This window comes from Aquarana catesbeiana, linkage group LG11 (assembly GCF_042186555.1).
Source record: "Aquarana catesbeiana isolate 2022-GZ linkage group LG11, ASM4218655v1, whole genome shotgun sequence".
Classification (NCBI taxonomy): domain Eukaryota; kingdom Metazoa; phylum Chordata; class Amphibia; order Anura; family Ranidae; genus Aquarana; species Aquarana catesbeiana.
This window is the reverse complement of record NC_133334.1, coordinates 41,693,645-41,706,424: the sequence shown is the minus strand read 5'-3', so window position 1 is coordinate 41,706,424 and position 12,780 is coordinate 41,693,645. Positions and strand designations below refer to the sequence as shown.

Genomic DNA, 12,780 nt, shown 5'->3' with positions numbered 1-12,780 from the left:
AACCCCTTCACTGCCAGTGTCATTTACAAAGGAATCAGTGCATTTGTATAGCACTGATTGCTGTATAAATGACAATGGTCCCAAAAATGTGTCAAAAATGTCCAATGTGCCATAATGTCACAGTCACGATAAAAATCGCTGATCGCTGCCATTACTAGTAAAAAAAAAAAATTTATAAAAATGCCATAAAACTATCCCCTATTTTGTAAACGCTATAACTTTTGTGCAAACCAATCAATAAACGCTTATTGCGATTTTTTTTTTACCAAAAATATGTAGAAGAATACGTATTGGCCTAAAACTGAACTAAAAAATGTTTTTTTATATATTTTTGGGGGATAATTATTATAGCAAAATGTAAATAATAATGAGTTTTTTTCAAAATTGTCGCTCTTTTTTTGTTTATAGCCCAAAAAATAAAAACCGCAGAGGTGATCAAATACCACCAAAAGAAAGCTCTATTTGTGGGAAAAAAAGGATGTCAATTTTGTTTGGGAGCCACATTGTATGACCGCGCAATTGTCAGTTAAAGCGACGCAGTGCCGAATCGCAAAAAGTGTTCTGGTCTTTGGCCAGCAAAATGTTCCGGGGCTTAAGTGGTTAACCCCTTTGTGCCTAATGCCCCGTACACACGGTCGGACTTTGTTCGGACATTCCGACAACAAAATCCATGGATTTTTTCCGACGGATGTTGGCTCAAACTTGTCTTGCATACACACGGTCACACAAAGTTGTCGGAAAATCCGATCGTTCTAAACGCGGTGACGTAAAACACGTACGTCGGGACTATAAACGGGGCAGTGGCCAATAGCTTTCATCTCTTTATTTATTCTGAGCATGCATGGCACTTTGTCCGTCGGATTTGTGTACACACGATCGGAATTTCCGACAACGGATTTTGTTGTCGGAAAATTTTATCTCCTGCTCTCCAACTTTGTGTGTCGGAAAATCCGATGGAAAATGTCCGATGGAGCCCACACACGGACGGAATTTCCGACAACACGCTCCGATCGGACATTTTCCATCGGAAAATCCGACCGTGTGTACGGGGCATAAGGCTAACACAAATCTTGCCTAAGCCCAATTTTGCAACTTTGAAATGTGTTAGTAAAACAGTACATATCACAACTACTTTGTGCATCCAGGTGGATTATACCTGTTCTTTTTTTAGGACAAATTTGGCTTTTATTTGGTGGGAAATTGTAATTGAGATCTCCTGATTTTTTTTTAAATAAAAAAAATAAAATTAAAAAAAATTAAAAAAAAAAAAAAAAAAGGAAAAAATTATCCCAAAATATGAAAAAAATTATATCATTTTTTAAATTTAGCTGAATATATATCTTGTTACTACCATAAACTATCACCAAGGAACAGCCCAAAATAAATTCTCCTGTTTCTAACTATCACAGTGATACCACATGAATGTGTATGTTAGTTGTCTTTTTATACCCGTAGTACAGCCCAGAAACAATAGTGCACTTTATTTTTTATTTTACCCTGACACTGATACTAATTTAAAAGAAAATCTGTCTAAAAAATACTGACCCTGATCTTGACCCAAACACTAACCCTGGCACTGACACTCATCCATTCACAGAGACAGAAAACATGGGGGTGGGCTTCACAGTGACTGATCATTGCGATACCCAATCAGAGGCTATTCAGCCATTCAAGTTCCGGGTTTCGATCGTTAGTACGGGGCTCACAGTGAGACCTCCATCTCTGCTGGGAGCGCTCTCAGCAAAAAGGGAGGAACACAAATATGCGACCCCTTGGCAAAAAGCCCAGTGCAGTGGGGCCACATATTTGTGTGACGTCAGAGTTTTTTTTCGGCATGATCAGTCACTATTTCAATATTAATGCCAAAATGTCATGATTTCTGCCAGGGTATGCAAACTTTTGAACACAACTGTAGTCTGTATTACAGATTCTCCCCAACTTCCTATGTGGATAAAATCAGGATATGTCAGGAGGTAAGAAAGGTCTCTAATTGAGCCCAGTACAGCAGTAAAAGCCAAACAGGACTTCAAATCCTTCACAGCTCTATTCAAAGGTTCGAAAAAAAGCTTTTTGATGTTATATATACACTTTAAAAAAGGTAAAGTGTGTAACTTTTATGTATTTGGTACTCACATTGTAGATAAACTTGCAGTATACAGGGCCTCCATGAGCATTGACCAGTTTAAAGGCATGGATCCCAAATCCATGCATGTGTCGATAACCATCAGGTGTACCACGGTCAGTAAATATCATGGTGACCTACGAATTGAAAAGATATTAGAACATGAAGTCATCACCTAACATGGGAATGTACTTCATCATTAAAGCAGACCTACAATGTGATGATGGAGCAGTACATCCTCCATGATGATAGAAGAATGGATCTATGTGGACCCACTGGCACTTCATTACTGCAACTCTGAGAATTTGGGTTCTCACATCCATAAATACTTCAGTTTAGAGAGTAAGCAAATTAATAGAATGTTGCATTGAAGAAAGAATAATAACTTGGGGACAATGAGGGCAAATTGTTTACAATGTCTTTACTAAGTGAGTTAACAAACAGGAAATAATGTGCTTACTAGTCTTCCTTTTGAGCAATTGATCTAATTATGAATTACAATATGGAAATCAGAAGGCTGGAGCTGCCTGGCCATTGCACTGTACCGCAGTAGAAAAATGTAAGGTCAGCAAGCTAGATATGGTGTCTGGTAGGTGTACCTAGATCACACTAGGCCCCTTTCACACTGGGGCGGTTTGCAGGCGTTATTGCGCTAAAAAAAGCGCCTGCAAACCGCCCCAAAACAGCCTCCGCTGTTTGTTCAGTGTGAAAGCCCGAGGGCTTTCACACTGAAGCATTGCGCTTGCCGGAGAAGAAAAAATCTCCTGTCAGCCGCATCTTTGGAGCGGTGAAGGAGCGGTGTATTCACCGCTCCTAAACCGCTCCTGCCCATTGAAATCAATGGGACAACGCGGCTATACCGCGGCAATACCGCTGCAATTATATGAGTGGATTTAACCCTTTTTCGGCCGCCAGCGGGGGGTTAAAACCGCACCTCTAGCGGCCGTATACCGCAGTAAAACAGCGCTAAAAATAGCGCTGTTTTACCGCCAACGCCCCCTACCGCCCCAGTGTGAAAGGGGCCAAATGGCCAGAAGAAATTACAAATATATTTTGTCATGCAAGACACGTACCTCATGGAGGGTTTCTGGGCGAAGGCTAAAAAAATCCCACAGTGCATTTGGGTCTTTTAGATGTGTCTGTGGGTTTCTCTTCTGGGCCCGTGAAAGAGACGGAAACTACACAAGAAAAAAAAAAAGAAGGTTAGATTTGAAAGGAAAACATCCATCTCTTAATTTGAATTACAGAAATAAATATGATCCCTTATATAATAAAGGTAAATAAAAGAAGCCTGTACTGATACAACTATGTGGTCTGGTATTGATGATCGCTCCTTCTGGAAATGCTCATTTATTGGATGTTTTGCTGAAATAAAAAAAAATATATATAAAAATTGTTGCTCTTTGTTTATGGCGCAACAAAAAAAACCCGCATGAGATGATCAAATACCACCAAAAGAAGTCTCTATAGGGGGGGGGGGAACACATCAATTTGGTTTGGGTACAGCGTCGCGCGATCGCGCAATTGGCAGTTAAAGCAATGCAGTGCCGTACCGCAAAAAATGGCCTGGTCATTAAGGGGGCAAATCCTTCCGGGGCTGAAGTGGTTAATATTAATTGTAACAGTGATTGCTTTTTCATAATATGTTTAATAAAGCCTCTATGTCATAGGATGCCACGTTTTTTGTTAGGACCTACTCTGGATTAAGCAATGATTGGCTGACCAGTGACAACATTATTGGGGGGAGAGAAAGAGTGCTGGAGAGACCAAAACATGAAGGCTCAAGGGAGTAACCCAGCAGGGAGAATTTGGGCATCAATGAAAAGTTTTGAATGTAGGAAGAAGAAAACTAGAGTTGTCCATGAATTGTACAGGGAGGACGACAATGCAAACAATCTGCAGAATGTTATACATTAGTGTATGTGCATGTGTTGATGGGGATGATGCTGCATGTATCCAGATGCATTTGAGACTTTTCTGTGTTTCAACTGAGCTCCGCCCGAGGTTCATTTATCCTTGTAAGCTGTTTCAGATTTTTGTATTCCCATTGATTTTATGATGATAAAAGCAGTTGTGGAGGTATGAATGATTGACTGTAAGCTTCTTTTTTGTAAAGAAACAAGTTGAATGGGCCACCGTTTTCTCCTGGATGTAGAAAGATTTGCAAACAGGCTGGTAAATATGCATGAGAGATAATGATTATGCTAACATCGTAATTGTCCCTTTAATTTGTCCCTACACTCACAGTATATCCTCAGTCTTCTGTATTAAGTGACACTTAAGTGACGGTTTCTTGCACTCCCCCTTGTCCACCGGCGGGGGGATTTGTGGGATTCTGCTGTTAGCCGTGCCTGGTCCATTTGGGTGAGCAGATCTTTCCGTACTTATGTTACTATTGCCATGCCTTGCGATTGTTCGTTTTCTTGTATATTTTTTTCTTTTAATACATTGTTTCCCCATAGACCTCTCATCCTCCTGAAGAAGCGGTTATACCGCGAAACCGGTAGAGGAATATTTATACCCCACCTGAACAAGAACTGTACTGGGAAAACCTGCTATTAGTTAGTTCTGTGTGGTGTATACTATACTATATTTTATAATTTGTTTTTGAATACATTTCCGTGTTTTTAAGATATTGTTTGTACATTGTTACAGAATAAAATTTTGTATTTTATTAATCAATTTGTGGTTATATCAGTACCGAGAAAGTCCATTTAATTCCCCTTGGGTGTCTATGTGTATGGGTTAGCTTTGGCAACTACCCCCACATCTTCGCCCTCCCCAACCACACTGGGCATAATTCAACCCAGAAGACTGAGGACATCTAGTGGTGAAGAGAGCGTATTACTGCTCTACAAATGTGTAAAACAAACTTTGCAAGTGCTGTGCATGCAAGCAGTGGGAATACTACGTATTTACTAGTCCACAAGTGTCATATGATGAGCGAGCATGACCCTGACCATACCAGGTTTTAGCTCCAGTCTTTGTCTACAGATGTGCAGTGTTAAATATATTCATGTAGCAGTATTTACTTTACTCTCTTCCTCAGTAGCACCATGCACCCAGATAGCAAGCAATTGTTCTACAAGTTTGAAAATGACTTGCTAAGCTATTGCTAGATTTGCCAGACTTCACAAGTTTGTTACTCAGTTGCAGTAAGTCCGCATTGCGTGACTTCAGATCAACTTTCTTTCCAAACATTCTGCAAGTTCTGATTTAGTTATGTTGTGCTATAGTCATCCCACCACAGGGGTCACTGTGGCTGAATTTTCATGCTGTAGACGTGCAGAGATCTTACTGTAGACTCACCACTGCAACTTTGCTCTTGCTAGAGACTTGCCATGCAAATTTGCTAAAAATTGGAAAAGTGTCAACTAGAACTTGTGCTTCAAGTGCTCTGCAACTGTACAACTTGCCAGTGAAAATGTGCAGCAAGTTAACAGACTTAAAATTCAATACTGCCACAAATTTGTACCAAGTTATCCTTGTCATCTGGGTACTCACCAATATGGGGTCTCTTAAGAAAAAAACGGGGCTGTTGTTGCCAACCAGGTCCCAGTTCCCTTGTTCTGTGTAGAATTTCACTGCAAACCCACGAGGTTCACGAGGAAAGTCAGAAGTGCCAGACTCTCCACCTGCAAGGAGACAAAATGGTTCCCAAATCAGCATCATTGTCACAGAACACAGAAATATAAGAAATGTCTAAAAATGCCCCCTCTATCAGGCCAGAATCACACAGTGGTGGTGCATTACCCCATATGTGTTAGGACAGGTCGTATTAAAGTGGTTGTAAACCTCAGACATGAAATATGAATAAAGCAGATCCCTCTATAGTGTGTCTCAATTAAGTGTCATTTTTGTTTGCTGCATTGTTTCTCTGCTATCGGAATGATTCACTTCTGGCACGTTTTACTGACACCGAGAAAAAAAAAAAAAGTGTGACAGGAGTGAGCTTCAGCACACAGCCTGTGACTGACAGCCTCAACTCTGTTCCTGTCTTTTGTGTAAAGCCGGTCTGTCTCTTCCCTCCAATCAGCTCTCAGAGCTCTCCTCACTGAGCTCTGTGGTGTGTAACTTCAGCTCTCCACCCCCTGTATTCCGAAATCTCAGACAAGCTGTATAAATTCTGCACTTTGCATGGTTGTTGAGAAAAGAAGATAGCAGATAAACAGGTCCAACTTATGTAGGATCATATCTCAGTATCACCCGAGAACAGGCACTGCACTGGGTATATGTAAGGGTTTACAACCACTTTAAGGCAGCCCATTCTTTTTAAATGGGTTGTTAATCAACTACCTATGGCTGCTGCTAGAAATCACGGGGCCCCATACAGCCTTCCTGACAGGGTCCCCTTTCCCCGTTGGAAAGCAACTGAGCCTGCACTCTGCATCCTGAAACATCCCCCTGTGTGCCTGCAGCAGCAGAGAGGAGGGAAGCCGGGGGAAAGGGACATACAGGGAGGGGCCCCAACAGCAGATGGAAGGGGTGGATTTGCTAGAACCAATCCCCCTGCAGTGCAGGCAGAGTAGAATGAAGAGGAAAAACTTGTAGCGTTGCAGGGGGAGGAAGAAGAAGATCGGTGTCTGCAATAAGACAGTACAGCCGGACCTCCCCTTTTGAACTGATGAGGCCCGGGCCCAGTACAGGAGGTCTGGCTGTACTGCCTGATCATCGGCCCTGGTACTACCAGACAGGTTTTAAGAGACTTAAACCTCTTTCTTCCCATTGCAGAGCACAAAAATGCAAAGATGGTTCACATCTATGAATTATGGTGTACTACCGAAAAATGATGAATTCCCCACACAGATCTCTTGCGGAGTGTGCAGGGTGAAATGGTGTAGAGAGGTGAGCAGCAGAACAATGCCATGTTTCATGTTACTTTAAATGAATTATTAGAGCTCTTTAACCTGAAGCAATGTACCTGAAAGCCTTTGGCTTCATATTTTACACCGTCGGTGATCTCTCCAGGGATTATGACTTTATGCCAAGCGTGGAACATATTTCCAAAACTGTCAATGTGGCTAATTGCAGCCTATAAACTGTTCAAATCCAGGGCCAACAAAAGCAAACATAATCTTCACTGCACGATGGAACAGGTAAAAACGGGGCCAAAACTTGGTACAATGTCTCCCTCTAATGGCACAGCTACAGATTTCAGGAAAACATTCAGGAAATGTGCTGGTTTTATCGTGATCATTTTTAACAGAGTTTGTAGGTTGTCTCTCTAGTGGTGATCTAGGTCAGAAAGCACAGTCAGGGCTGCGGATAAGGCAGTACAGTCCTGTACCGGGCCACATCAGTTCAAAAAGGGGGGCCTGGGCATCTGCAGAGCAGGAGGGCTGCCTATACTGTCTTATTGCAGATACTGATCCTCCGTCTCCCCCTTCAGCTCTTCCAGCTTCTCCTCCTCACCCCCCTTCTGGCTGCACTGCAGGGGGGGGGGGGGGGGATTGGATCTAGCACATGCGCCCCTTCCATCTGCTGTCCAGCCCCCATGTACCCCTTTCCCCTGCAGAGCTTCTGGCTACCCTCCTCTTTCTCCCTCCAGCTGCACTGCAGGGGGGATTGGTTCTAGCACATGTGCCCCTTCCATCTGCTGTCTTGCCCCCCATGTGCCCCTTTTCCCTGCAACGCTGCCGGCTTCCCTCCTCTCCTCTCCCTTCAGAAGCTGCTGCGGGCACACAAGGGGATGTTTCAGGATGGAGAGCAAGGAAATGTCATTTACTGGCCCCTTCCTTTCCTGAATGAACACAGTGAGCGATTGCTACCAATTAATCCTGTGTCCATTCATCACTGAAGCATAGTTAACCGTTTACCATGCTTCAGTTTGTGAATAAGCAGGAAGCCTCAGAGCGCTTCCTATTCATTCATCTGTGCAGGTGAGGCTGTAGAGAAAGGGACTGATAAAGCCATGTCCTTAATCACATTCAGCCAAGGAAAGGGGGTCCTCTCAGGTAGGCTGCATGGAGCCCTGTGATTTCTAACAGCAGCCCTGAGGACAGTCAGCACTGTTACTGAATAAATGCTGAAATTAGTGTGAGGAGGCCTTTCAAAGAAATTAATGTAGAATCACTGATAAAAATCGATAGTTCATATTTTAAAAATTGGCAATGTTTAAATGTGACAAATGTAACATTGGACTTACTATAAATATGCAAAATATTACTGAAACCCATTGAATAAAAAGAAATCCAGGTAGCAAAAAGATACTAGACTGAGCAAAGTGTGAATCTAGCTAGGGAATATGTAAATATAGGAAATCTTTGGCCGGGTTTCTTCCATTGAGTGCATTTGGCTTTTGTCCATGCATGTACCATCACTGGGACAAGAACAATGGATATCCCCAGTCAACCAGATGACATACCCACCATGAAGTGTGAACTCTAACAACTTTAGGGGAGACAACTAATACTTTTTTTGTGCATAGCAAATATATATTTTAGTTTTATTGTCCATGAATAACTTACTTGTAGTAGAGAACCGCACAGCAATTGGGGTCTTCTTCCCGATGTACTCAAACACACTGGCTTTGCAGTAGTTGGTAATATCATGAGTCACTTCAAAAAAACCAAATGCTCCTAGATGGGGAAAAAAAAGCAATATTTATGTTTACCTGTTGATCTGCCAGAAATACAGTGTGCTCGTAATTTCACATTTGGACCGACAACACGTTGTCCCTGCTGTTGTAAAATCACAGTGTTGTCAGCCCTGTTTGCTGGACTACAGAACTCCACCTATCCCCACCCCTCGCTGTCCCTCTCCACATGAGTCCATTGATATTTTTTCCTGGCAAAATAGTGCTGCTGCCTTAACTCCCAAGAGACTTCCCTCACACTGTGAAATATTGGCTCTTGGGAGATGTAGTTTTGGGTGCGGAGCTGCATCACTAGGAACGGAGCTCCCAGTAGCTGCCTCTGTAACAATTTTAGAAGCCTTGTGATGCCACAGGGAGTAATAAAAGCCATTTCTTGTTACAGGAAAAATGTAAACAAAAAATATATTCTGGGAAATCACCATGAAAGAAAGGGGTTAGGCTGGATCATGGCTATTCAAAACATTTAAGTGACTTTGCACTAAGGTCATTTTGAAAGGTGAGTGCCCATAAAAATAATAATCCCTCCAATTATTGATCAACTTAAAAAATAAAAGTTGACTCCAAGTCATTATAGTATCCTCTTTAACCATCTCAATACAGGGCATTTTCACCCCCTTCCTGCCCAGGCCATTTTACAGCTTTCAGCGCTGTCACATTTTGAATGACAATTGCACGGTCATACAACACTGTACCCAAATTAAATTTTTATAATTTTTTCCTCACAAATAGAGCTTTCTTTTGGTAGTATTTGATCACATCTGCGGTTTTTATTTTTTGCGCTATAAACAAAAGAAGAGGGACAAGTTTAAAAAAAAACACAATATTTTTTATTATTATGCTATAATAAATATCCAATTTTTTTTTTTTTAAACACATTTTTTCCTCAGTTTAGGCCAATATGTATTCTTCTACATATTTTTGGTAAAAAAAAAAATCGCAATAAGCGTATATTGATTGGTTTGCGCAAAAGTTATAGCGTCTACAAAATAGGGGATAGATTTATAGCATATTTATTTATTTATTTATTTTTACTAGTAATGGCGGCAATCTGCGATTTTTATTGTGACTGCAAAATTGTGGCCGGACACATCGACACATTTTTGGGACCATTCACATTTATACAGCGATCTGTGCTATAAAAATGCACTGATTACTGTATAAATGTGACTGGTAGGGAAGGGGTTAACACTAGGGGGTGATCGAGGGGTTAACTATGTTCCTAGGGAATGTTTCTAACTGTAGGGGGAGGGGACTCACAAGGGGAGGAGACTGATCAGTGTTGCTCTATACTGAGAACACACATCGGTCTCCTCTCCTCTCTGACAGGACGTGGATCTGTGTGTTTACACACACAGATCCACGTCCTGCCGTGTTACCGGGCAATCGCGTGTGCCCGGCGGACATCGCGGCCGCCGGGCATGCGCATCGGGTGCCCAGTGACACGGCGGGTGCACGCGACTGCCGCCGGCGGTGCATGCGCGCACCCTGGTGGGTAGGGAAGGCGAGGGCGTCATATGACGCCCTCCCAGAATGAGAGCCGTGCCGCCTGGCCGTCATATGACAGCCGGCGGGCGGCAAGCGGTTAAGAAAAGCTTCTGAATAAAAGGGCTATACACTGTGTGCACTTTCATAACTGTTGTAGGGACATGCATTCCAAGTTCCCCAGGGGTGGAGACTGATGTGAGCATCTAAAACTGGCTATAGAGTGTGTGTACTACTATTTCTGTTGTAGGGATGTGCATTCAAACTCCTCAGGGGCAGGAACTGAGGGGAGTGGCTAAAACTGGCTATAGCGTATGCGTGCTTATTTGTTGCAAGACCACCTGCCTTTACACGTACATGAACTTTAATGGCATCCCAGTCTTAGTCCGTAGGGTTCAATATTGAGTTGGCCCACCCTTTGCAGCTATAAAAGCTTCAACTCTTCTGGTAAGGCTGTCCACAAGGTTTAGGAGTGTGTCTATAGTAAAGTTTGGCCATCCCCAAAATGATCCCACAAAGTTGGGAGCATAAAATTGTCCAAAATGTCTTAGTATGCTGACACCTTAAGAGTTCCCTTCACTGGAACTAAGGGGCCAAGCCCAACCCTGAAAAACAACCCCACACCATAATCCCCCCTCCACCAAATGATTTGGAGGGGTGGCCTAATACTTTTGGCAATATAGTGTACTTGTGCATTATACATGTAATAAAGCATATAATTATTTAATGACAAGGTAAGATTATGCCATCAGGAGAATCAATAAGTGATTAGGCAGTCTGAGACACCATAATTACATATTTCAAGAACTGTATTATTGACCAACTTCTGGTCTGTCATCATTCCAATTTACCGAATACTAATGACATCCTGTCTACTACATGACAAACCAGGCTTTTTTTTTGTAATTTGCATTGTAGGTGCTTCCCTAGAGAGAGTTTGTCAACCCCCCCCCATTACAGTATTGTTTCAGTAAGTTCACACCCCACCCTGTAAGTGTTTAATATGTTTTGTTCACGCTCTCCTTCCTGATACATTTTAGGTTTAGCTGTAGAAATTTCAGTGACTAAGCCCTAGATATGGCGAGACCTAGTTAACTAGTTAGTAGTCAGTCTGGAAAAAAAAAAAGGGGGGGGGAGAAGGAGAAAGACCTGTCTATCTAGTTCAACCAATAGAAACAATAAATAGAAAATCTCCATTCACAGAAACCTATACCCACAGTTGATCCAGAGCAGTGGTTCTCAACCTTTCTAGTGCCGTGACCCCTTGATAAAATTTCCCAAGTTGTGGGGACCCATAACAGTAAAAATTTTTTCGTAGTGTGGGTTGTCAGCTTCCAAGGCAAAACAAGTAATTTGCGCCCCTAACCCATGGACATTTAGCGCTCCTTGAGTCCCTTCCACTCGTACAGTATTAAAACCCCTTATGGTACATTTTAGGATGTACCACTCTTTCTTTGTTCTCCTTTCTTTCCCTTTTATTTCTCTCTATCCCAATTTCTTTCCACCCCCCACCCCTCTCTCTAGTTGTCTTTCTTGTTCTTTCTCTTATTCTTTCTCTCCCTTTTTCTTTGTTCCTCCCCCTCTTTTCCTCTCCCTTCTATGTATTCTCTATTTTTATTCCATCTCTTACTCCTTGGTGGTGGGAATGGGATGAGTGGCAGTGCTGGCGGAGGTTCTGATCAGCCAACTTAGGTGCTCTTGATCAAGGTCATCTGCTGATCTGAGAACTGTAGTGGGGACTTTTAATGGCAACTATAATCACAGGTAGTGTTACTCACTGTGTCTTCAACTTTGTGGTGTCTCACAGCAGTGACACCTATGCCGAAATCAGGAGATAGGGTCTCCTCCAGCCCCACCCCCCTTATTCCTCACCACTCAGCTGACCTCTAGTCTCTGCCCCCCAGCCATGCTATGAACTGAATGGGCGGCTGAGTGGGCTGAGTGGGCGGCCGCGGGCTCCAGGAACAGTCCAGCTGGGCGGCCACAGGCTCCAGGGACAGCCCTTCTGGGCGAAACAGCCCAGGATTTGGTGACCCCTGGAAAATTGTCATTTGACCCCCGAGGGGGTCCCGACCCCCAGGTTGAGAACCACTGATCCAGAGGAAGACAAAAAAATAAATAAAAAACACACACCTTTAAGCATGGTCCTATTTGCTCCACCTAGGAAGGCAAATCTTCCTTCCTGATCCTCCAGAAGATAGATCAGACGTCCCCTGGATCAACAATACCTATATAGGTTAATATCCATTTATATTATATGCATTTAGGAATGCATCTAGATTTTTTTAACAAATCAACTGAGCTGGCCAGAACTAGTTCTTGAGGGAGCCTATTCCATATTTTCACAGCTCTTATTGTGAAGAAGCCCTTCTGTATGCAGAGGGTAAACCTCCTCCCCTACCAAGGTAATGAGTGCCCCCTTGTCCTTTGTATGGCCTTAGAGTTAATAACGCAACACCAAGCTCACTATATGGACCATTTATATATTTATACATGAGATCATATCCCCCCTTAATCTCCTATTCTCAAGAGAGAATAAATTCAGTTCCTCTAATCTTTCCTCATAGCTGAGCTCCTTCAT

General features: G+C 42.6%; 1 protein-coding gene across 2 annotated transcripts in view; it reads right to left on the bottom strand.

Moving 5' to 3' along the window:
- CAT (catalase) overlaps positions 1–12,780 on the bottom strand; it is an 81,036-nt gene that overhangs the window by 34,665 nt on the left and 33,591 nt on the right. For both annotated transcript variants that reach the window (XM_073604213.1, XM_073604212.1), the window contains 4 exons: positions 8,590–8,700; positions 5,627–5,757; positions 3,196–3,300; positions 2,134–2,259 (listed from right to left, as the gene is read on the bottom strand). In XM_073604213.1, coding sequence (XP_073460314.1) covers positions 2,134–2,259; positions 3,196–3,300; positions 5,627–5,757; positions 8,590–8,700 — 473 coding nt within the window. The remainder of the gene's footprint in view (positions 1–2,133; positions 2,260–3,195; positions 3,301–5,626; positions 5,758–8,589; positions 8,701–12,780) is intronic.